Source organism: Phragmites australis, chromosome 4, assembly GCF_958298935.1.
Source record: "Phragmites australis chromosome 4, lpPhrAust1.1, whole genome shotgun sequence".
NCBI classification, from domain to species: domain Eukaryota; kingdom Viridiplantae; phylum Streptophyta; class Magnoliopsida; order Poales; family Poaceae; genus Phragmites; species Phragmites australis.
The window spans coordinates 37,035,717-37,057,950 of NC_084924.1; the positions used below are offsets into that span (position 1 = coordinate 37,035,717).

At 46.1% G+C, this 22,234-nt stretch overlaps 2 protein-coding genes and 2 pseudogenes across 2 annotated transcripts; 1 reads left to right on the forward strand and 3 right to left on the reverse strand.

The window, feature by feature from the left end:
* Positions 1-1,698: 1,698 nt before the first annotated feature.
* LOC133916319 (transcription factor bHLH140-like) lies at positions 1,699-4,808 on the reverse strand (annotated as a pseudogene).
* Positions 4,809-4,880: 72 nt separating this feature from the next.
* LOC133916321 (uncharacterized) lies at positions 4,881-6,020 on the reverse strand. The gene is made up of 2 exons (XM_062359939.1): positions 5,867-6,020; positions 4,881-5,789 (listed from the first exon to the last, which is right to left on the reverse strand). Exons 1-2 carry the CDS (start codon positions 5,912-5,914, stop codon positions 5,079-5,081), a joined length of 759 nt encoding a protein of 252 aa, XP_062215923.1. The 5' UTR covers positions 5,915-6,020; the 3' UTR covers positions 4,881-5,078.
* A 666-nt stretch (positions 6,021-6,686) lies between these two features.
* LOC133916320 (dnaJ protein ERDJ3A-like) lies at positions 6,687-9,712 on the reverse strand (annotated as a pseudogene).
* A 991-nt stretch (positions 9,713-10,703) lies between these two features.
* LOC133916322 (ran-binding protein 1 homolog c-like) lies at positions 10,704-13,408 on the forward strand. The gene is made up of 4 exons (XM_062359941.1): positions 10,704-11,014; positions 11,091-11,242; positions 11,346-11,471; positions 12,908-13,408. Exons 1-4 carry the CDS (start codon positions 10,857-10,859, stop codon positions 13,099-13,101), a joined length of 630 nt encoding a protein of 209 aa, XP_062215925.1. The 5' UTR covers positions 10,704-10,856; the 3' UTR covers positions 13,102-13,408.
* The last annotated feature ends 8,826 nt before the right edge of the window (positions 13,409-22,234 follow it).

The window sequence follows — 22,234 nt, forward strand, 5'->3', positions numbered from 1 at the left end:
CGGCGCCGCAGCCCGCCCGATCCCTCTCTGCCCATGGTCGCCGTGACCGTGCCTCCTCTCCATGAATCCGCCAGCCGTGGTGCGGTTTGTGCCTTCGCGGCTACGACGTCCCGAGCCTGATTTTCAGCTCAGGATGTTGACCGAGATAAGCCTAGCTCGGCTCGCTCATAGCTGAGCTCGTTCGAACGGAGCCTGGCTCGGCTCGTTTCCACCCAATGGAAAAATGAGGTTGTCGGAGGGTGAACTCCTGTCGCAGGGATCCTAGGGGACTCCTTTTTAGAGATTTTGTCGGGGGGATGATCCTGAATATGTTCGCCGGAGAAATAAATGGGTATGGATGCGATGGCCGGTGGTGCGGAGTGATCTAATGCGGAAAGGAGTAAATACGCTGGTGTTTAGACAGGTTCGGACCGCACGGGGTGTAACACCCTACTCCTGTATGGATACTATGAATGCCCTGAGAAAGTCCCTCAAGGATATTGCTGGTTACAAGAATGTTTATCTATCTTAGAGCCTGGGGCTCTTTGTTCTTCGGCCTGTGATCTTCTCTTCTCTGCTTGTGAGCAATTGTTTCCTCTTTCGAAGCTTGTCTTTTTTTCTTCTCACCTCCTTTTTTTTTTCTTTCACTTCTCTTTGCCCGCGCTGCCGGCTGCTTTAAATACCCGCCGGCAGCAGCGTGCCCCGAACGGGAGGGGGAGCACGAGTTCCAAGATACCATAAATGGAAAGGGCGTCATCATTTCCTCTGAGCGAAGTGACCGGGGGTGGAAAATGCGTCCCACGTCCGGTCGTCCGTCACCATAAATGCACTGTCAACAGGCGCTGTGGAGAGGGCCCACCGGACAGCCGCAGAGCGGCCCGGCGTGCCCGTCCTGTCTTGTTCCCCTGCCACAGCAGCGCGGGAGACAGAACGCCTCGGCCCTTACGACGTTATCCTGAGGCGGGCCGGATGGCACGGGATGGGACCCGTGCATTCAATGACCCCACACCCTTCTGCCAGAACGTGGCAGGAACTGACACCGAGCGCGGCGAGAGCAGTTAGAGGTGACAGGCCACGCACGCTCTTTAAATGTGGTATTGGGCCTTTGACTGGCTGACACCTCATCGGTGGGCCCCTCGGGGGCCACTGTTAGGGGGCTCTCTGGGTTGTCGGGGAACCGAGTGCTCGGGGGTCACTGTTTACCTCCCCAAGCACTCTCTCCCGAGAATGCCCTTTCTTGTCCTCGGGGAACCGAGTGCTCGGAGGTACTGTTCACCTCCCCGAGCGCTCTCTCCCGGGCACACTTGTACGGCTCCTCGGGGGACCGAGTGCTCGGGGGCTGCTGCACGCAACCCCGAGCACTTTCTCCCGGAACTTCCTTCGGTGGGTCCTCGGGATACTTGGGTGCCCAGGGGGCCACCGCTAGCGACCCCGGGCACGTTTCTCCCGGTACTTAGCTTTCCTGGTCATCAGGGGATTTGGGTGCTCGGAGGTCACCGCACACCTTCCCGAGCACTTTCTTCCCGGCACTTAGACTTCGTGGATCATCGGGAAACTGGGATACTCGGAGACCACCGACTGTGGCCCCGAGCGTCCTCTCTCGGGACTTGATCTTTTTCACCTTGCGGGGGAGATTCCGCGGGATGGCGCCATGTGGCGGATTGCTGGCCTGGCCTCGGGATTCGGAGACCCCCGGTTCCTGATACATCGACAGAGGTGGTAAAGGAATTCCGGTGTTTCTAATTCTTCAAGCTCGCCGAATTGAAATCCTGGCTAATTATGTGAAGGAGCAATTGTCCCATAGATGGAACCTGTAAAAAACAAGACGTCAAGGCTTGCTAATGCCATCACTAGTGGTGTGTTTGGTTTGAGAAATGAGATGATGAACGATTCATCCAAATCTAACTAACCCACCTATTTGGTTTGAGAAGTCAATCATCGCATCATCCCTCATACGAAATGTATAGAAAATGAGGAATGAGGTTATTGCACAAAAATTCTGGGATGATCCCATGATGGACCAGTCCATCAAAGATGAGGCGGTTCCTCAAACCAAACACCCTCTAACTCTCAAGAAAAGTTTGAGGAAATGAACTTGAGTTAGGATCGTACCAAATGATATCCTAGTCTGAATACCAACAACGCATCTTCCTGTTGGAACTTCTGTGCCCGCTTCACCCCAGCTGAATGCATCATCCTCAGCAAAGGTATGTGTTCTTTCTTGACATCTGCTAGAGAGTCAAGACCATTTGTCCTAGATATCACTAAAACATGTCTTTTGTCCTGCACATATAAAGAACTTTGCTTACATGTATATCATTACGAACTAAAGAGAAATGGTATATATTAGGAACTTTGGATAGAGATCTTCCAGAACAAAAAATTGGTCAGATGTCTTCAGGATAGACTCCAAGTTCTTGTATTTGTCCAGGTGCATGGCAAGTTCATAAAGAGCCTGGGCCCAGGATCCCCAAGTCATACTGGCGTCCGCACCACTCTTTTTGTTGACTCCCTCTCTAGCTTGGTTTGGGAGCATCAGATGAAACCATAGAGTTATCATGGTAATTTGGTGCATTATCCCCTGTACACTGATGCTGTTGTTTCGAAGCCATAATAGGTGGAAGCGACTTATGTTTTTTCATCCTTTCAGATCCACGGCTCCATTCTCGCTTCATTTTCATATCATTGGGTGATGTCCCTCCAGATGCTGACTTTTCTGCTCCAGACTCATTGTTCTGCTTCCCCATGTGGCACTTGACAACAGAAATTCTCAAAAAGTGAATTGTATGCTTCACGACGAATCTTAGACCCTTGGTATAGTCATTCTTCAGATAATCTGGTCGCATTGGGTCATGTTTGGCCCGAGCACATGTATGACATGGGTCACACCTACGCAAAACTTTTCTAATAGATGAGAACATTTACATTTAATTGAAGCAAGTACACAGGAATACCAAGTATTTAAGTGACCAAAACAATTACCAGTTGGCAGAATTAGCAATCACGCTGCACTGAATACCTCCTTTCAAGTGCAATTGAGTGATACCTCCCGCGTATGTGAAAAACCTGCTGGAGTCAATGTTCTTCTTAGCAGCCTTCTCTTTGACCAATGATAATATTCTTGATTTCTCGCTCAGGTCTACAAGAACTAGTCTTATGTTATCAAACTTCTGTAAGAAATCAGCAGCTGAGTCTACTATAATGTCAGATGCTGTCAAGATCGAACTGGAAGTCAGCAGTAGAAATAGATGGAAATGACAGAGTGCGAGAACCAATGTCATTAGAATCACTTTCTTTAGCATGCTCCTCATTTTCCTTCTTGTCATTCAAGTCCTTCTCATCTTCAACTGGGCAGGCAAAACCAGCTTCAACCTTTTCCTGTTTTGGCGAAGGATTTTGCTACCCTGGCTTCCTTTCACTGCAAAGGATTTGGCAAAGGTCCACTTGATTTCTCAACACTGGAAGTATCAGCCTTCTTTAGAAACTTCATTGTACCAACTTGTACAGGTCTTTTGCTCTTCTGACCAAAAACTCCTGATGAAAGACTATCTAGAGGCCCTAAGCCGTTATACATATCAACTGCCTTTTTCATGTCACCATCATCATTACAGAACATGGTCCAAAGCAAGGACGTCTCCTTCTGCATCATGCGGTTCACAACAAGTGCAGCTTTTCCACCCTGCAGATTCCCTTCATGGCCTGTTCGGCTCACTGCTCGCGAGATACAGACCTTTGCAGGGAGATCCAGGGCAACAACATGCACATCAGCATGCATGGTGCTGCCAAGCTTCACAAAATCAGCGCGCTGTTTTCATTCCAAGTTGCAGTGGTCAATGAGAATGCTCTTGCTCTCTTTCAAAGCGTCCACTGCAGCCTTCAAGCACTGTATTTTTGTCCCAGCTTTGCCGTTTCCAAATGTATCCTGGACAACAGTAAGCACCCACAGAGAGCTTTGCCAATCTGTGCTGAACTGTTGTGCTGGTTGGCGAACAGTTAGTTGCAACACGTTGGGAGTAAAATTGCGCAGACAAATTACAATCGAAGTTATTTTGAAAACAGTATGCTATTAGTGTTCTGAGACTCTTTGCTTCCCTATGTGATTGTCGATCATTTCATCCTCGTATTACTAATTGACATTACAGTACTGATCGTTTTAACAGTGAAGCAAACAATGCGGTTTCCAGATGTCAGCAGTAAAAAACGAAATTTTTGCCTTTGTCAAGTATATTTTGGCAATTAGAAGGCAGGAGCTCCTTGCCTTGAAACATGAAACATCAATTCAGAAGGGAGACGGAAAACGGTAGCACCGCTCAAAAAAATTGCACGCAAAGAGGCCGAGAGTGGCGTGGGGCTCACCTGGCAGACGCGAACCCACGGACGGCCGGCGGCGGAGCCGCCTAAGACGGCCTCGGCGAACGTGGACTTGCCGCTGCCCGGTGGGCCAACCAGGACCACTGCCACCAGCTTGCTGCCGCACTCCTCCTCCCCCTCCTTAGATTCCGCCCCTGCACCGAATGGTTCGAGACAGCAGTACACGCGGTAGGGTGTTAGCGGCGACGGCGGCACAGTTCCAATTACACGAACGAAATGGGGGGAAAAGACTTGGTTTGCTGCACACCTGGGCATGCCCGGCTCGTCCCGCGGCTATGGCTTGTGGGGAGTGGCGCGGAGTAGGCGAGGAACTGGAGTTCTGGCCGCCCGTGCTCCTGAAAGATCGAATCGGAACCGTCTGTGCGCGGCACGTTCCAATTAAAAAAAGAGTAACAAAAATAATTAAATAGCTGTTCAAAAAGATGTTCAACCGAGCTGTGGCTGCTGGATTCGAGCATAGGTCTCCACGGCCACAACGTGGAATTCTCATCACTACAGCCACTTTGTTGACTATACTTGGGTTCCTCGTGTGACAAGAAAATCTGTGGATTCTTGCTTGTGGCGACAATAAAAAAAATGTTTCAAGCAATAACTACGGATTCGTACAATCACGTCATTTCTATGCTCTAAAAAATCTGCCTCCAAACCATGCCCGGCAATATAGTACAGAACCACGCGATTCTCTCATCTGGCACTGCAAGAGTGCAAGCTAGACACTACATGGCAGACTAGTACTCGTTGAAGTGTATGGCGCCGAGCTTCCAGACGAGGTAGGCGGTGCCGAACATGATTGTGGTGATGAGCGTGAAGGATACGAGGACGAGGAACACGTCCACCCCGAACGGCAGCTCGAACGTCCACCCGTCCTTGGGCAGTCCGCGCTTGCTGTCGTCGAACAGGTTGCCCGGCGCCTCGGGCAGCCGCGACCGCCGCCGCCCGCCCCCGGCCCCGGCCTTCTTCGCGTCCGCCTCACGCAGCGCGTCCAGCACCCCGCTCCCGAACTCCGGCTTGGCCGACTTCGACGCCGCCCCCTTCGCCGACGGCTCCGCGTACTTGCCCAGCACCCGCGCCGCGCGCAGCCGCTCCCGCGCCGTCAGCGGCGCCCGCTTCGGTGGCTCGTTCGGCAGTATGCCGTTGGCGCCCGACTGCTGCGGCTGGCCGTTGCCGGGCGTCACCGGCGTATTCTCTGCGCTGGGCCTGGGCGCGGCCGGAGGAGGGGTGGTGGTGGCTGTTTCTTGCGCCGCGGCCGGCGCCGCTTGGTCGTTGTCCGTGGCAGGGCAGGTGGTTCTTGCATGCTTATTCCTTGCCCGCGACAGCAGGAGAAGCTCGGGTGGAAGCTTCTGGAAGGCTGCTGCAGCAGCCGCCGCCTTCTGGAAGGGATGCCTCGAGCAGAAGGTGAGCTGGGTGTATGACGAGGAAGATCTGGGGACTCCTCCTAGCTGAGCATATGTGCGGTTGCATCAAGAACCAAGAAGAAAGGAGATGGAACTACGAATTAGAGCAACAAGAAGCTTACGTTTGCAGTAACCCTGGACGGGGACGAGCTGAGGCTGGTGGCAGCCATCTTCCTCTCATCCGCTCGGCCAATGCATTTTGTGCTCGAGGCCAGTGAAGATAGCCTTCGTGTGAGGGCGAGGGTGAGGGTGTGGGGCTATCCACGAATCGGATCCGCGAGGTGATTGGTTAGATCCGACAACTGGTTGGGCTGGGCCGATTTTGTGATTCAATACAATCATCAACACAGCGAAATTAGTACTGGTGCCTGGGGGAATAGTTCTTGTACAGGGATTCTTGTGAAGCCTAGATAATCCTTTAGTTAAGTAACCTCTAAATTCTAATGACACTTAGTCATGTCTTCGAACTAAAATCAAATTAATTTGAGAAGCAAATGGTCCTAACAGGCTCCAAGTCAGCAATATTATCTACAGTAAACTATAAAAACCTGGGTGTTCCTATTCGGAGTTTCCCTCCACCCGCATGCGCAGCACCTGCCGGCCTGCCACCAAGTTTAAGTCGCGTCTTTTTATATTCTCAAATCAACTGAATATGAAAAAAGAGAGAAATACTTGCACAAGTCCTGGAACAGAAATGTAGGGAACCAAGTCTAGTAATAGTCAACTGTATATTCCACATCTTAACAAGACTGTAGCATCCGCATAAATTACATTGGCAGGGAGAGTTGATTAGATGTATGTCAGTAATTCTGGTTTGCCGAACGACAAAACTGTCCAACACTATACATCTTACTCTCATTCAGCTATGTACATGCCTTCCGGGTAATGCGTACATTGTTAGAACTAAAATTCGTGCAACTTGCAGTGGTATCGTGCTAGTGTCTACCTAAGGACTGGATTTTGTTTGGTCGCTGACAGCTGGACGTCTCCATTCAAAACAGAGTCCACAAACCTTTCAGCTTCTTCCAGTGTCACCTCATCGTTGTACACAGCAAACCTCCCCCGCCGAGGCTTGTAGGTAAGGAGAAGCTTATCAGATGACTTGTATCCCGACTTGTCAAACGATGACAGGAATGCGGATTGTTTGTTCCGATCCAACAAAGCATAGGAGACTGCATTTCCAGAGTTGTATTTCTGGCGCCTGATCAGAGTTTTCTTAGATATCTGGATGCATAATCAAAAGAAAAGAGATAGTATGTGTTAACAATGGCTAAGCAGAAGAACAAGAGAAGATATGTTTCTGCTATCGACTATCATACGATTTTTAAGACAGGAGATACAAACCTCATGCAGGACGGCTTGAAGCTGTCCCTTGGCTTTGTTTGATCCAAAAACACCGATGATACATACTGAAGTCTTCTCTCCCCAGATTTCTTCAAAGTTGGAAGCTGTGAGGATAGGAACTTTGTTTTCTTTCCTTTGACTGGTCTGGGAAGGTTTCCTATTAGCTTGATTCGATGCCAGATTCTTTTTCTTCTTCTCAAAACTATCCAGAAGTGTCTTCAATTCTTTGATACCATATCTGAGATCTTTCACTGAAATACCGTCCTTCAGAAGGTGCTCCTCACCATTAACAGTTCGACCAATCAGAGCTGGAAGATTCTTCACGCCAAGCCTTTTGAGCAGCGGAAGAGAAACATCATGTACCTAAAAAAAGGACCACAGTTTACAACATTACATTGATGTTCTTCGTCGAGTTCTAAAAGCATAAACATTGTTGTTACCAATCCTGACTACTCGATGACATGGCAAATGTACACTATTCTAATGGAAGATCAATCATATAACATTATTTTCCATACCATTTTTATATAAAGAATCATTCAATAACGCCTAAGATCTACAAGTCATCACAGCCCATACCAATTAACATCTCACAGTACGCTATGTACCAAGTTTTCCCTTGATGAGAAGACAAATAGTGATGACCAGAATCTCCTAAGCCTGATAAGCAAATGGAACAGTAATAGCAATGGACTAAATTTCTCACCTCTGCGTCATAAAAAATTAACCGGTTGTGGAACATCCCACTGATAGCACGCCACATCGCTGGTGTGTCCTTCTTAGTTGACAGTAAGAGCACTTGAGGCAAGATTTGGTAGGATATTCGAAGGGAAGCTGAATCGGCTAATATCTACCCATTTGGAGAATCTTGGCAGGTGTTCTTGACAAAATGTCTTCAAGCTCTTAGCGTCATATTCACCAGAATACTCGTGCAAAGACCCTTTCTCTGTAGTGGCGTATGAATAAATGAAGAGATGGGCTGATTTTCCTAATGACATACCAGCCTTTTTGCACAGAGCTTTTTCATTATCACAGTTGACCTTACCAGCCTGCACCAAGAGAGAGTTACTAAGTTTGTTCTTGCTATATGTTGAGCAGCACTGTATGTTGAGTCACTAAGCAAGTTTTTTTATCAGCTTACCCTCAGAGCACCATCCAATGAATGGGCCACGTCCTGCATGACATTTTCTAGCACAATTTGACCTTTTGATTGAGATGTATAAAATAAAATAAGCCAAGTAATTCCTTGATCAGCTATTTCTTTATTGAAAACTTGCGTGGTGACATTCTGAATCCTGACAGCGCTAGAATGCTGACCAGAAGTTCCTGTATTGGCTCTAGCCGAGCCAGCTGATCCACCATGTTGGCTACCTCCCGTTGACCCACCAGCAAAGAAGTTGGAGAAAACATCACCAAGATCAAAACCAAATAGGTTCCGCCGCTGGCCCCAGGGTTACCACCAAACGAAAAGGAAAATGTTTTTGTATTTCCGTGACCACCCATTGTCTGCCATCCATCACCAGATGTGAAATAGCTGGTCTTGGGGCCACCACCAGTGAAGTATGTATAACCCTCACGATTCCCAAAATTTTCACCATCAAATCCTAGGTTACCCTTCTCATCCCCGTAGAGGTCACAATTTTTCCTCTTCTGTTCATCAGAAAGAATCTCATACGCTGCAAAGGAAACACCAATAAACTTCAGGTAATTCAATGTTACAGAAAAGGCACAGCCACTCTCACCTAGCAAATAATCATGAAATGAAACTAATTCGCCAACAAGAGTTACAGAACCCCCTTAATGGCTTGATAATTCAGTGTAAATAGAAGCAGCGTGGACCAAACATAGAGCATGAGCATGTACTATCACACAACTTTCTGCAACTAAACAAACCAAAGAGACAGCATGCAATATTTAAAATGCAGCTCAGGATGGGTACATAAACAGCAACAAAGCCTGATCTAGGTAAGACTAAGGCATTTAAAATCAACCAAATCAATGCAAAGGGCTCTGGACACATGCGGACGGAATGGCCATGATGTTCCATCCAGATATGATGAGATCATATTTGTTCAGAACACGGTTAGTTCGAGGGAAAATGCCAAATGAAGGATTATCTGATATATACACCATCAGTATCTCCAAATTACAAATCTAAATGCATATAGAAAATTCAAAGTAGAGTTCCTTACCATTGTTTATTTCTTCAAAATTTTCCTGTGCGCCCTTGACTTTATTCTTGTCAGGGTGATGCTTTAGAGAAAGCCTGTGGACATCAGAAATAAGAGAAGATTGTTGATCTAAGGAGCTATAGGCTCAAACTAAATCACATTGTTCTCTCAACTCGAGAAGTTGAAAACGTAAAATATTCCAAACACACCTGTGAAAGGCTTTCTGAATATCCCGTTGGCTGGGATTCTTGTCAACTCCAAGAACCTGCAACCCAAAATATCATGAACTCATGATGTATCAATGGTGACAAAAAAGAAAATACCTAGGGTTTACATTTAACCAAGGAATCGGCAATTACGTGCACATTATACGCAATTGCTCACATTACCGTGCAAGGCTATCGAATTGAGGACAAGCGAGGCCACGAGGAGAGACCGGAGGGGGATCCCCATCGCGGTGTGCCGCACAGCTTCGGTTTGATTCTTAGGGTTGAATTCTAGTTGGATCCGGAGGATGATGACGATTTCGCTATGGGCGGAGCCACCGTTTTTAGGGAGGAAAGCAAATTCTATAGGATCGAGTCTTACGAAAGATCTCCTTCCCTGTGATGACACGTGTCTCTTCCCTCTCTCTCTTCTTTAGCCCAGCCGTTGGATTAGAGGATGTGTGGCTGGATCAGTATCTCACTAAAATCTTTCGTAGGAAGGTCGTATAGAATTTGCTTCCGCTACGGAGCGTCGCTTCAGGGTCGAGATGCTTCACGAGCAGGAACACGTGGCCATTGGAGGTACTTCCAGCGGATTCTACCAATAGAATTCGAGCTTTCGAGTTGCATGGCCGTCACAGTGTTAGATCCAGACATGTGCCACGTAGGATGATTGTGCCTGTATTGTATTCTGATGGACCATCGGCACCGCCAGTTTCCAAGGCCTGGCTGCGGAAAATAAATGGGAGTTGAATTTTAGGCCGAGCTTGGGCAAGGCTTGGTTCATTTTGAGCTAACGGACTGCTGCCAAGGCTTGTCACAATATTTTATGACTATTTCGAGAATGTTTTGTATTTTAAGAATATTTTTTATTTTTAAACTTGTCACTGGTTGAAATGGTGATTGTTGCCCTTTAAAAGGATTTACAATTTTTTATTTTCAAAATATAAAAATAAAAAAGTTCTTGCGCGACGTGTCCTGCAGGCCTATTCTAGATCGGGCCAGCCCAATTTGTTCAAGTCTTCTATCGAAATAACGCCAGGCCTGTTCACACACGGCCACACGGGCATTGGGCGAAGCATCAAACTCGTGTACGCAAACACACGCCTTGTTCCACAACACATCTGAACCGTCGAACGCTAGAGCATCGTCAAATCCACGCCATCGACGTTCAAAATCCTAACACCCTCATAAATCCAGGCGATGACGGTGAAATTCGACTCCTCCTGCAACGCAACCCTACTCGGCCAGTTGCTTTCCCAAAGCCGAACCCTTTGGGCCCCGCACGCCTCAGCTTTATAGGCGCTCTCCACCGCCGCGGCCGCCACGCGCAGCAACCGGTAGCGGACGAGCAAGCAACCCCAAGCCCTACTGCCACCCCGCCCCACGCCATGGTCGACCCGGCCGAGCACCGTGCCCCGGAGGAGGAGGAAGAGACCGCGGCGGCGGGCGAGGACGAGGACACCGGCGCCCAGGTCGCGCCCATCGTCAAGCTGGAGGAGGTCGCCGTCACCACCGGCGAGGAGGACGAGGACGTGCTCCTGGACATGTGAGCCGCGTTGCTTCCTCCCGATCCGCTCCGATCCGATTGGATAGGTTTTGATCTGACTCGTGGGGTTGCGCAGGAAGGCGAAGCTGTACCGGTTCGACAAGGAGGGGAACCAGTGGAAGGAGCGGGGCACGGGCACTGTGAAGCTGCTCAAGCACAAGGAGACCACCAAGGTTCGCCTTGTCATGCGCCAGGCGAAGACGCTCAAGATCTGCGCCAATCACCTCGGTAATATCAGTTTTTCCAGGATTTTATATATGGCGATTTCGATCTGGATGCATGAGTTTTTGACCCTCGAGGGTTTTGCTTTTCTTTTTTGCGGTATGTGCAGTGGTGGCGACGACGAAGATGCAGGAGCACGCAGGGAGCGATAAGTCATGTGTGTGGCACGCGCTGGACTTCGCCGACGGCGAGCTCAAGGAGGAGATGTTCGCCATCCGCTTTGGATCTGTTGAGAGTGAGCACTGAACCATACCTTACCTCCTTTCCCCACCGTGCATCTTGCGCTTATTGCCCCTTTTGTTCATAACTAGCAAGTCACAGTACTACTAGTATAAGCTTGTGCGTTGAAAAAAATCCTCATGATGTTGGGACGTCTGTTAATTGAACATGTTATTGTTGTTTGGTTGTTTTGTTTTAGTTTAATTGAGTTGATTATGGATCCATGAATTGTGTGATGACAAGCAAAGTTTGTTGGATGTGATTCGCTATGTTGTATCATAGGTTGATCCATTGCACTCCCGCCCTCCTTGATCTTGAACACCCTATCTATTACTAGGTGTACTAGGCATATTCACTGGCATAGCATTGTTTGGCATTTGCTTGTACTCAATCTTGTATAGCACTCTTTCTTCCTGATGTACTTGAATTTGTTCATGTAATTCTGGCTTTTACTACATGTGTTTTCAGTATGGGAGGACTTAAGTACTTGTGCTCTAAGCAAAAGAGATTTTGTTTAGACACAATATGATATTGTTGATTGTAATAGTGGGAACCCATTGTCTTGATTGAGATGTCACGAACATCCCTAAACTTTTAGCTAACTGCAACTTGGGTCTCTAAACATGTACATGAAGTTTCAATTTTTGTAAGACTTGTAAATCGTGACTTATGTAATTTTGGCTTTTCATATAGCCAAAGTACCAAGTTGGCATCAGTCTAATGATACAAAACTGATTTTGATCATTGTCGGACCGTTATATTGCCTTGCATCATGAATAACTAGCATTAATTTTGCGCGTCCACTCAGCTGCCATGTCTTAACTTTTTAGCTAATTAATTAGAGTGGCATTGTAGCCATATTGCTGCGTGGGTCACCTTTTGCAACTCCAGTCCATTGCTGTAGTGTTTCTTTGGCCGTGGTTGCTCTTTTATTTCCGTGGTGCGTATGTAATTTCAAACTAACCCGGCCGTTGGCACGGCATTGTACTCGCGCGTTTCCTCTTCTTAATATAATGACATGCAGTTCTCCTGCATGTTCGAGAAAAAAAAAGATTAAGGGTCCTAACAAGTTAGTTTTCTAGATTAAGGGTCTTTGGCGCTATGTTAAAAGGACCTCTGGTGCAGTTTTCTCATTGAGATATGTGTCAAACAATGGTATGAATCGTTCATGTTAGTATTGTACGATTTTTTTGTTATCTAGAAATATATGACAGATCTTACAGTTAGATGTTAACTGTTTTATAGTTTTTTACTTATATGTTTTTCTATCTGTGAGACTAGAAAGGTTTATATGGATTGAATTCTCTGTTTGTTGGGTTTACAGCTACTTCTCTCCGAGATACCAATTGCTGTGGTCTGATGCTATTTTTAGAAATAGCCTATCAAATCTATATTTACACAATCCTCATTTATTGTGGACTTGCTGCTTACTCTTTCGTGCTTCTATTTCAGACTGCAAGAAATTCAAAGATACTGTAGAAGAGATTGCTGAGCAGCAAGGAAAGAATGAGGAAAAAGAAAACGAGGAAGTCTCCTCTGCTGCTGTATCTGTAGAGAAGTTAACAGTGACAGAGGCCAACAAGGAGGAAAATGCGAAGAAAGAGGAGGCTCCCCCAGCAGATGATAAGAAAGATGTTAAAGAGTGAAGGCGCCTGCTTTTGCTGCCTATGCGTTAGTGGGCATTTATATACTCAAAACAAGTGTCAAATGAGTGTCATTCCATTCATTTTGTTGTCAAGGTTAATCTTACCTTCACAAATTTTCATTGTGTTTTCTTCGGGATGAATGTTTGTGCTAGGCAAAATTGGAGTCGTGTCAGTCATCTACTTGGCATTGTTAGTTGATAGACTTATTTCAGTTGCTTGTTTATCTGGGATGGAGTGGCTGGGGTCATCGTGTTTGTACAATTATTTGGAGTTGCTTTTGGAATGAACGCGGTTTGAGTTGTTCAAAGTTTGAGGTGGTGATGTCTTTTCGCTTCACCTATCTGCTCCATTAATAATATGAGATGCTGTATTTTTTGGTGATGCATTATTTGCGCTGTGACTAAGGCGTTCTTGACTAAGTATATACGAATAAGAGTATATTATATATATATATATATATATATATATATATATATATAGATATGGTATATTATATATTTGATGGACATCTCTGAATATTGCTTATCTGTATCTGTGGGATTTGATATATTTGGAGATTATAAATACTTGTACTAGAAAGGTTTTGATCGGGTTAACCAATTCGAGCACGATTAGTATTTAAACTGGATTAATCTGACTTGATCGATAAAAAACCTATTCGAGCATGACTAGTATTTAAACTGGATTCATCTGACTTGATCGATAAAATGAAGGAGTCCTTATCAACTACGGCTAGGATTAAAGCGACGCTAGGACCCCTTATAAGGTGAGGATCTTGACCTCTGAGGGGAACTAACTCGATGCAAGCACAAAGACTGTGGCTTTAGAGATACTCGGCAACTTCAACCCTATATTAGTTTAGATCATATCTACTCAATATGTTTAACCACCTTGCTTGTATTTAAGACAATCTATATATAATATCATCCACAAAGGACGTAGGATATTACTCCTCTTCGGGGGCCCGAACCTGTATACATCGCGTGTCTTGTTTCTTGCTCGATCCCTAATCTCGAAGGGCACCCCGGTTCAATTACGGACACAATGTCAGGAACTAATCTTCGACAATTGGTGCTAGGTAGGGGTCTTAATATATTTTTCAGGATCGATCATGTCTCAAGTGCGCGTTCATGTTGGATTCTTCAACACTGGCTTCTATGACCACTTTGAGTTGGTGGCGGCCATCTTCGCATCGCCTCCTGTTGATTCAAATGTCACTTCGGAACAATGGCATACCGTTGGGATGATCAAGGTGAACTGATTCACACCGGTATCATCGAGTCCAACCGATTGGACACATACTGGAGGTGGACACCTCGAGTGGGATCCAAGGAGCCTAACGTTCTTCAGTTCATGGACACTGACATCAATGACGAAAGTCAGGAAAGTGGCAACGATAGCTCTCTCAAGTGTCAGAGTAGCCGAACAGATCGATTCGTGTTTATGGTCAGGTCTGACAGCACACCCATCGAGAAAAACTTGGAGGATCTAGATGCCCTGATGCATGATGGCGAAAAAAATCCCCGAGGACCCAGCGGCATCAATTGGGGCTCTGTAGGCCCTGATATCACCCGTCACCACCGGGAAGAGGAAAACCAGGGAACCCTGATATTCGACGTTGAGTTGGCCTGAGAACACCTACTCTTTAGGTGGTGCCCCATTCGCAACGATTCCAAGATCGATGAATGAACTCCCTCAACATAGCAAACACGGAGCAACATCGTCTCAACCACAGCCAAGTCTGGGCAGCGGTATTTTTAGTACCCCCAAAGCTAATGTCTAGGGTGCTCATATGATTCTGAGGTCCTTCCCCGAGTTGGATCCGACGAATCCCTTAACATCGATGGTCAATCAGCTCAAGACTCTGCTTGATGCAGCTCAGATCCAGGCGGCTCGAGTGAATAACCACAATGGCTCTAGGCACCCTAGCCAGTAAGGCGCTGGTTTGAGGAGTCACGAATGTGGATATACCTAAGTCGAGGGATCCCAAACAGGAAGCTCGGGTGGTCGAGCTCGAGTACAGTCCTACGAGCCCGACTGTAACTGCCCCATCCATAGGCTTAGGAACCAGGAAAACCTAAGGAACTGCATCCCTCACGATAGGAACGAGGGAGAATGATAGACATCCGCTATGAGGAACACCGTGATGAAGACCGTCATTATAACGATTGCAGACCTCTGGGACGAGACGGTCAACGCGACTCCCCTATTCGAAAGTAACATGCGTAATGGTCCTCCTCCATCTCCTCCTGAAGAATTCGATGGAGGTTGTGAAGCCTTCGCACCTAAGCTCCGGTCGATACGATGGCCCGAGAAGTTCAAGGCGAGTCTGATCCAGAAGTACAACAGGAAGCTCAACCTCAATGAGTGGTTACAAATCTACACCACTTTCAAGCGGCTGGTGGCAACAATAGGGTAATGACCAATTATCTACTAATTGCCCTCAATGGACCTATAAGGTCCTGGCTACTGAACCTGCCACCCAACTCGATTCGATCATGGGCTGAGCTGAAGGCTTAGTTTATCACCAAATTTTAGGCAACATTTGAGCATCCAGGAACGAAAGATGGTCTCCATCAGCTGAACTAAGGTACAAACGAGTCTCTTCGGGACTTCATTCGCAGATTCAGTGATAGGTGCAACACGATCCCGGACATCTCCGATAGCTCGGTCATAATCACCTTCAAGCGAGGCGTCGAGGGCAAAGATCTGGTCAGGAAGCTTGCTACCTAGAAAATCGATATGGTGAAAGAACTCTTTGAGCTGGATGATAAGTACGCAAAGCATGATGAAGCCTAAGCACACGCCAAAAATCCTTAGTCTGGTAAAGACAAGCCAGAGTTCTTAAAGATGGGGGGGGGGAGGGGGGAGAACAAACCTGGTGATAAGCGCAAGGGTCTAGACATGACCATGGTTGCGGTCAATAGGAGCAAGTCCCACAACACCGGGGATAATAATGGCCTGAGCCATGGAGGCGAGAAATGGTGTCCCGTCCATCGGACCAACCAGCATAACTTTGACGAATGTCACGTTATCAAAAAGAAGCTCGATGACAAGCTTAAGGTTGTAATTGCTAAGTATCATAGGAAACAGACCAAGCCAGACACCAAAGACGATGAGACTGAATTCCGTGGGGCTGACTAGAGCTTGGTGCACATCTTCGAATGATCCGCCTCATACGAGTGCAAGAGGCAATACAAGACGGTCGAGATGGAGGTTAACCTAGCTCTAACTAGGCCTCCTCGATACCTTAGGTGGTTGGAAGTCTCGATCACCTTCCATCAAGCTGACCATCCAGCCGTGGTTCCACACCTGGGTCGGTATCCAGTTGTGGTCTAGCCTACTATCCTCAACATCAAAGTCTATAGGACCTTGGTCGACGGGGGAAACTCACTAAACCTCACCTTCGCCAAAACATTAGACAAGATGGGAATACAAAGGTCGGAGCTCAAGACAGGAGCTGAGCCTTTCCATATTATAACTCCAAACTCATCGACCATGTCCCTTGGCTAGATCGAGTTGCTGATTACGTTTGGCGAGCTTGATAATTTCCATATAGAGAAGCTTACCTTCGATGTTGCGAATTTTGAGACAGCCTACAACTTGATCCTAGGCCGCCCAATGTTAGGCAGGTTCTTGGTCATAGTGCACTATGCGTACCAGGTGTTCAAGATCCTAGGCCCCAATGGGGTCATAACCATCAAGGGAGATCAATGTGCAGTGGTCAAATGCGACAAACAGAGCCTGGATATGGTCGAAAACTTGGAGAATGTGTGCTAATTTGGTGATACCCCGAGTAGGCATCTAGAAAACATAGCATTGCATAACCCGCAGTAGTGTCGACAATTTGATCGATACGAGGGGGAAGAAAAGGATCTTGTGGACAAGCTTTTTTTAGGTCGGTGAAATCAACACACACTCTCCATTTGCCATTGGCTTTCTTGACAATGACAGGATTAGCAAGCCATGTAGGATGACGAACCTCCCAGATGAAGCCCACTTTTAGGAGTTTGCCGATCTACTCCTGGATGGCTTCTTTTCTATCCTTTGTAAATCTTTACTACTTCTACACCACAGGTTTGGCATCAGGTTTCACAACTAGTCAATGCTCGATCACTTCCCTGGGGACCCCGGGCATGTCAGACGGTTGCCACGCAAACACATCCTAGTTTGCTTGGAGTAAATCGATGAGCTCGAGTTCCTATTTGGGATCAAGAGTGACCCCTGTCTTGACCATCTTGGCTAGTTCAGATGAATCAAGGTGCATTGCCTTGACACCACCACCTGCCTTCCTATCCTTAGCATCGTCGTTGTTCTCAACTTTGGCGCCGTCGTCGGATTTGGAGGTATTAGCAACGTTGATGAGCTTGGAATTCTTGAGGTAGTTGCCGCTCGACCAAAATGTTCGATCGTATCCAGGCTCTGCTTTTCGCACTTGACTGCTGCACATTGATCTCCCTTGATGGTTACGACCCCATTTGTGAGGAATCATCCAAATAATATTCTAATTAATCATCAAGTCAATCATTTACCTAATCACCAATGATTAATCAGAATATCATCCCAGTAGTTCTGGCATGTGTTTTGTGCCCAAGATCAGAATACACGTCTTTCCAACATAATCTTTCTTAAGCTTTGTTGTGATGATTTATGTTAGAAAGGCGTGTAATTAAAATTATATTACAAGTCATTAAGTCCTTACATTGCCATACATATACAAGACACTATACAACGGCAAACATAAAGACAACAAAAAGTGGGTGGAGTCATTGCCCTAAGGCACCACCCCAAAAACTCGACACTCGAGTAGTTTGCACTAGTCATGCTTGTCAGCTACATCGGCGGGCATGAAGTAGCCAAACACTAGCTCATCTTCGCTTGCAGAACCTGAAAAACCAGAGTGAGTACGAAGGTACTCACAAGATTTAATCCATAAAAGGGTACATATAAATGATCCGACTCCAAGGATTATGCATTTGGATGACTAGCAAGGAACGTCCACAAGATTAAGTAGATTCACATGCGAAAGCAATTTTTAACATAAATGTGTAAGCATCTACACATGACCACCTATACCATTCTACCCTATAATCAGCGACATAAACATATATATAAGTGGAACTATCATAAATATATCTGAGAATAGAACCATCTCAACTACATCCCAACATATCATACCATATTATCCACATTCATAACTCTACGACCGATACGGATGGACAAAAGCTTGCTTATGACCGAGAGCACGGCAATTTGAATTAGTTTTACACCCTACAAGGGGGTACAACTTTACCCACATGACTTGAGGACCATTCGGCTTGTGTAACCACACAGGTCCACACAAGGGGTACTTGTGTCAATATTTCTCATACTAGGAACTACCCACTTGCAGATGCCCCTATAGCACCGAGGTTACTGTGAGCGTATCCTGGACACCTCTGGCTCCCCGCCACCTTGATTCTCCTTATCTTTTTCTCTTACGCGTCATAGGAACGTACGACAAGTGTTAGCATGGTATATGATAATCGTCTTGTGTTACCATTAGATCGACATGTGGTTAGTATGAAAAGTGCTAAAGCTAACGACACTGACGAACGTAAACGATGCAAATGGTCTATGGCATCCGGGTTCATCTCTCAAACTACCCCTAGCACTGCCCACATGTCATCTCATTCTCACCACTCCTCAACCCATCCTGGTTCTCATGGTGAAAGTAATTAAGCCCTATACTCGCGAATGATGAGACGTTCCACTGCTCGACTTCTACCGAAGACCTCATTGCTAAGCATCTCGTACTACTTTTAAGCTAGACATTCTCATGATTATACCCATGCTACAAGGATGGAGATCATTGTACAAGATAGGGACAAATGCAATAATTAGGCGCTATCTGATTTCCCAACATCAACTAACTCAACATGCATGACATACATAGAGCATAATTTATCAATTTAGGCATCACACGATCCAAAATAAGGGGTGCAATATGCTTAGATGCTTGCCTTGCTGCTCTGACGTCTGTCTGATGCTACCTGTGCAGCACTCAAAGAACTTCGGTGATTCGGTGCCACCCTCGATCACCCCCGCGTCACACCCCGGTCCTTTGTTCTCTAAAGAAGAATGCATGCAATGATGAGCATGAAAGAAATGCAAAGATGTATGTCACATGGTGCATAACAATAAGTTGAAAGTACAAGACATGCGGAAGACTAACAAAGTCTACGATCTAACAAGTCCGAAAACTCTGACATAATCCAGATGTTCTGGGTTGAACTCGTAACTTTCGGGTTACAAAACTTCCGGTTGAACCTTCAGGTGGGGTCCTCGGGTTGCCGCTTTTTGATTGACTCGGAGGTTCCAGGTTGAGGTCAGAACCTCCAGGTAGGCCAAAATATCTGGGTTGCTTCCGAATGGGGGTGCTCGGCCAATCCTAAATCGGATCAGTCTGAAACTTTCGGGTTTGGTCGGATTTGAAAGTGCATCTAGGCCCCTTGTGGGTTTTGGCCAATTGATGACAAACGATTAAGGGACTAATGAGTTTATTGAGTTTATGAACAGGTTTTAGTCCCATTGAAAAAGGTTAAAAGAAGTAGATGTCCCTCAAAATGAAAGGATAAGCGACATGAAGAAACTCATAGAGTTCAATTCATTTTAATTTTGAATTTGAGTTTAGGAATGTCATACTATAAAGAGGGATGCTTTTTCTAGTCTTGGTAGTGTCTCAGTGCTCAAAGTATTTTGTGAAAACCAAATTTTGAGAGACACCATCACTCATGGACACCGGGAAAAGGGCAAAGTTGTTTGAGCCAAGAGTCTCCTGGTTGGTCCGGAAACTCTGGATTCTGTTAGGTGCCCCGAAGTCTCCGAGTGAGACTCTGAGAAAAGCTCTCGGTTTGGCTTTAATTCTGAGCTCGGAGTATCCAGGCTAACCTAGATACTCCGGACTGTGTAAGTGTTCAGGAGTCTCCGAGTGAGACTTCGAGAGAGAGTCTCGGTCTTGCTTTAAAACCTGAGCCCAGAGTCTCCAGGTTAGCCCGGATACTCCGAATGCTATTAGTGTCCCGAAGTCTCCGAGTGAGACTCCGAGAAAGAGTCTCGGTTAGCCAAGGGTGATTTAGCCGGAGTCTTCGGGTCCTGATGCTTCCAGACCTTCCGGGCATCCTCCGAACTAGTGTTCTAGCTGATTTTTTTCTTCAAGTGTTACCCAGAGTCTCCGGGTGAACCAGGATACTCTGGGTCACTGTAACGGCTAATTCTGACAAGTTATGCGTGAGTTTCTGTGCTACCTGGAGACTCCGGGTGAACTCGGATACTCCAAGTCTGTCTGAATAGCACAATAACGACTAGTTTTTGGGGGCAGAGTATAAATACCTCTATTTATTGCTGCTGAACCACCAGTGAACAAATACTCTCTAGAGCATTCAATAGCCCTCCTAAACTCCTCTAGTGCTTGATCTTTGCAAAGATTTGAGAGTTAGGTTTGGGGAGTGAGATTTGGAGCAAGAGAGCAATAAGAAAATCTTTGAGCATTTGGAGTTCTTGCCGAGCTACGATTTGCGTTCTTTTCTCTTGAAGCTTTGTGCTTCTAGAAGGTAAGAGGTCACTCATAGAACACCCAATCATTGTGGAGTGCCACAAGAAGTTTGTATTATCCACGAATTGAGTAAGAACCCTAGCTCAATCTTTGTGGTCGCTTGGGTGAGGATAGGGTTGAAAAAGACCCGGCTCTTTGTGAGCTCCTCAACGGAGACGTATGCACTTCTTTGTGAGGTGGCCAAACTTTGGGAACAAATCTTGTCTCCATTTAATTTCTTGCAATTTACTCGTTCAAATTGTTATTTGGGGATTTGCCTCAATATTGTTGCTTGCAAGTGTTTGAGTCCAGGTTATTGTTGAAAGGAGCTTATCCATTTTATAGAGACAGTGGTAACTCGTAGACTACATTAGATTTACTTAAATTTACTTTGATGTTGAGTTTCTGTATAGTCCGGATAATCCAGGTGAACTCAGATACTCCGGAACCCGGAGTATCCAAAATGAGCTGGAGTCTCTGGACACTGTGTGATCCGCTGCAGAGTTTGAAATTTCAGAAATGACTATTCACCCCCTCTAGTCGATATCAAGGACTTTCAATTGGTATCAGAGCCTAACCTCCTACAAGGCTTAACCGCTTGGAGGAATTAAAGATGTCGACATCCGGAGAGAAAAGCCCGAGAAGTCCTAAAGGTGAAACTTCGGGTGGTGGTTCGAGAAGACAAATGGATACGAGAGATGCTTCAATAGAAAGGGAGTTAAAATTAATTTTGATTATAGCAAACTAAATTCCCCTTCTAACAACTTCATCTCTGTGCCTTTCGGGCGTGCACCATTTTTTGATGGTACTCACTACACCGCTTGGAGGCACAAGATGAAGATGCATTTAATATCGCTCCATAGCATTTGAAAAATTGTGCGTGTAGGTCTTGATTTTCCGGTCGAAGACATGGAGCTTACACCCGAATAAGAGCAAGCCATACATAGAAATGCCCAAGCAACAAGTGTTCTACTAAGTGCCTTAAGCCCCAAAGAGTTCAACAAGGTGGATGGACTTGAGGAGGCCAAATCAATTTGGGATACACTTCAAGTGTCCCATGAAGGTACAACTAGTGTGAGGGAATCCAAGATAGAATTACTTGAAGGCAAATTGGGAAGGTTTGTCATGGAGGATGATGAGACTCCACAAGTTTTGTATGATCGGATGATGGTGCTTGTCAACAAGATTAGAGGACTTGGTAGTGAAGAACTTGATGATCACAAGGTGGTGAGGAGGTTGCTTAGAGCCTTCGCACCAAGAAACCCAACTTTGGTCACCCTCATCCGGGGAAGGAGAGATTACAAAAGGCTCACCCCAAGTGATGTTCTTCGAATAATACTTGCTCATGAGCTCATGGAAGAGGAAGCAAATGAAGTGAGATCTTATCCAAGCAAAGCTCCACTTCCAAAAACAAAGAAATAGCTTTCAAGGCAAGCAAGAGCAAACAAGTTGAAGAATCTTGTTCAAGTGAAGATGAAAGCTCCGATGATGAAGAAATAGCTTTCTTTGTGAGGAAATTCAAGAAATTCATGAGTAAAGGAGGATATAGCAAGTATAAAA

Coding starts and splice junctions, on each gene's coding strand:
- LOC133916322 (XM_062359941.1), top strand. CDS start 10,857: ATGGTCGACCCGGCCGAGCACCGTGCCCCGGAGGAGGAGGAAGAGACC. Junction 11,015..11,090: donor GAGGACGTGCTCCTGGACAT/GTGAGCCGCGTT, acceptor GGGGTTGCGCAG/GAAGGCGAAGCTGTACCGGT. Junction 11,243..11,345: donor GATCTGCGCCAATCACCTCG/GTAATATCAGTT, acceptor CGGTATGTGCAG/TGGTGGCGACGACGAAGATG.
- LOC133916321 (XM_062359939.1), bottom strand. CDS start 5,914: ATGGCTGCCACCAGCCTCAGCTCGTCCCCGTCCAGGGTTACTGCAAAC. Junction 5,790..5,866: donor CGTCCAGGGTTACTGCAAAC/GTAAGCTTCTTG, acceptor ACATATGCTCAG/CTAGGAGGAGTCCCCAGATC.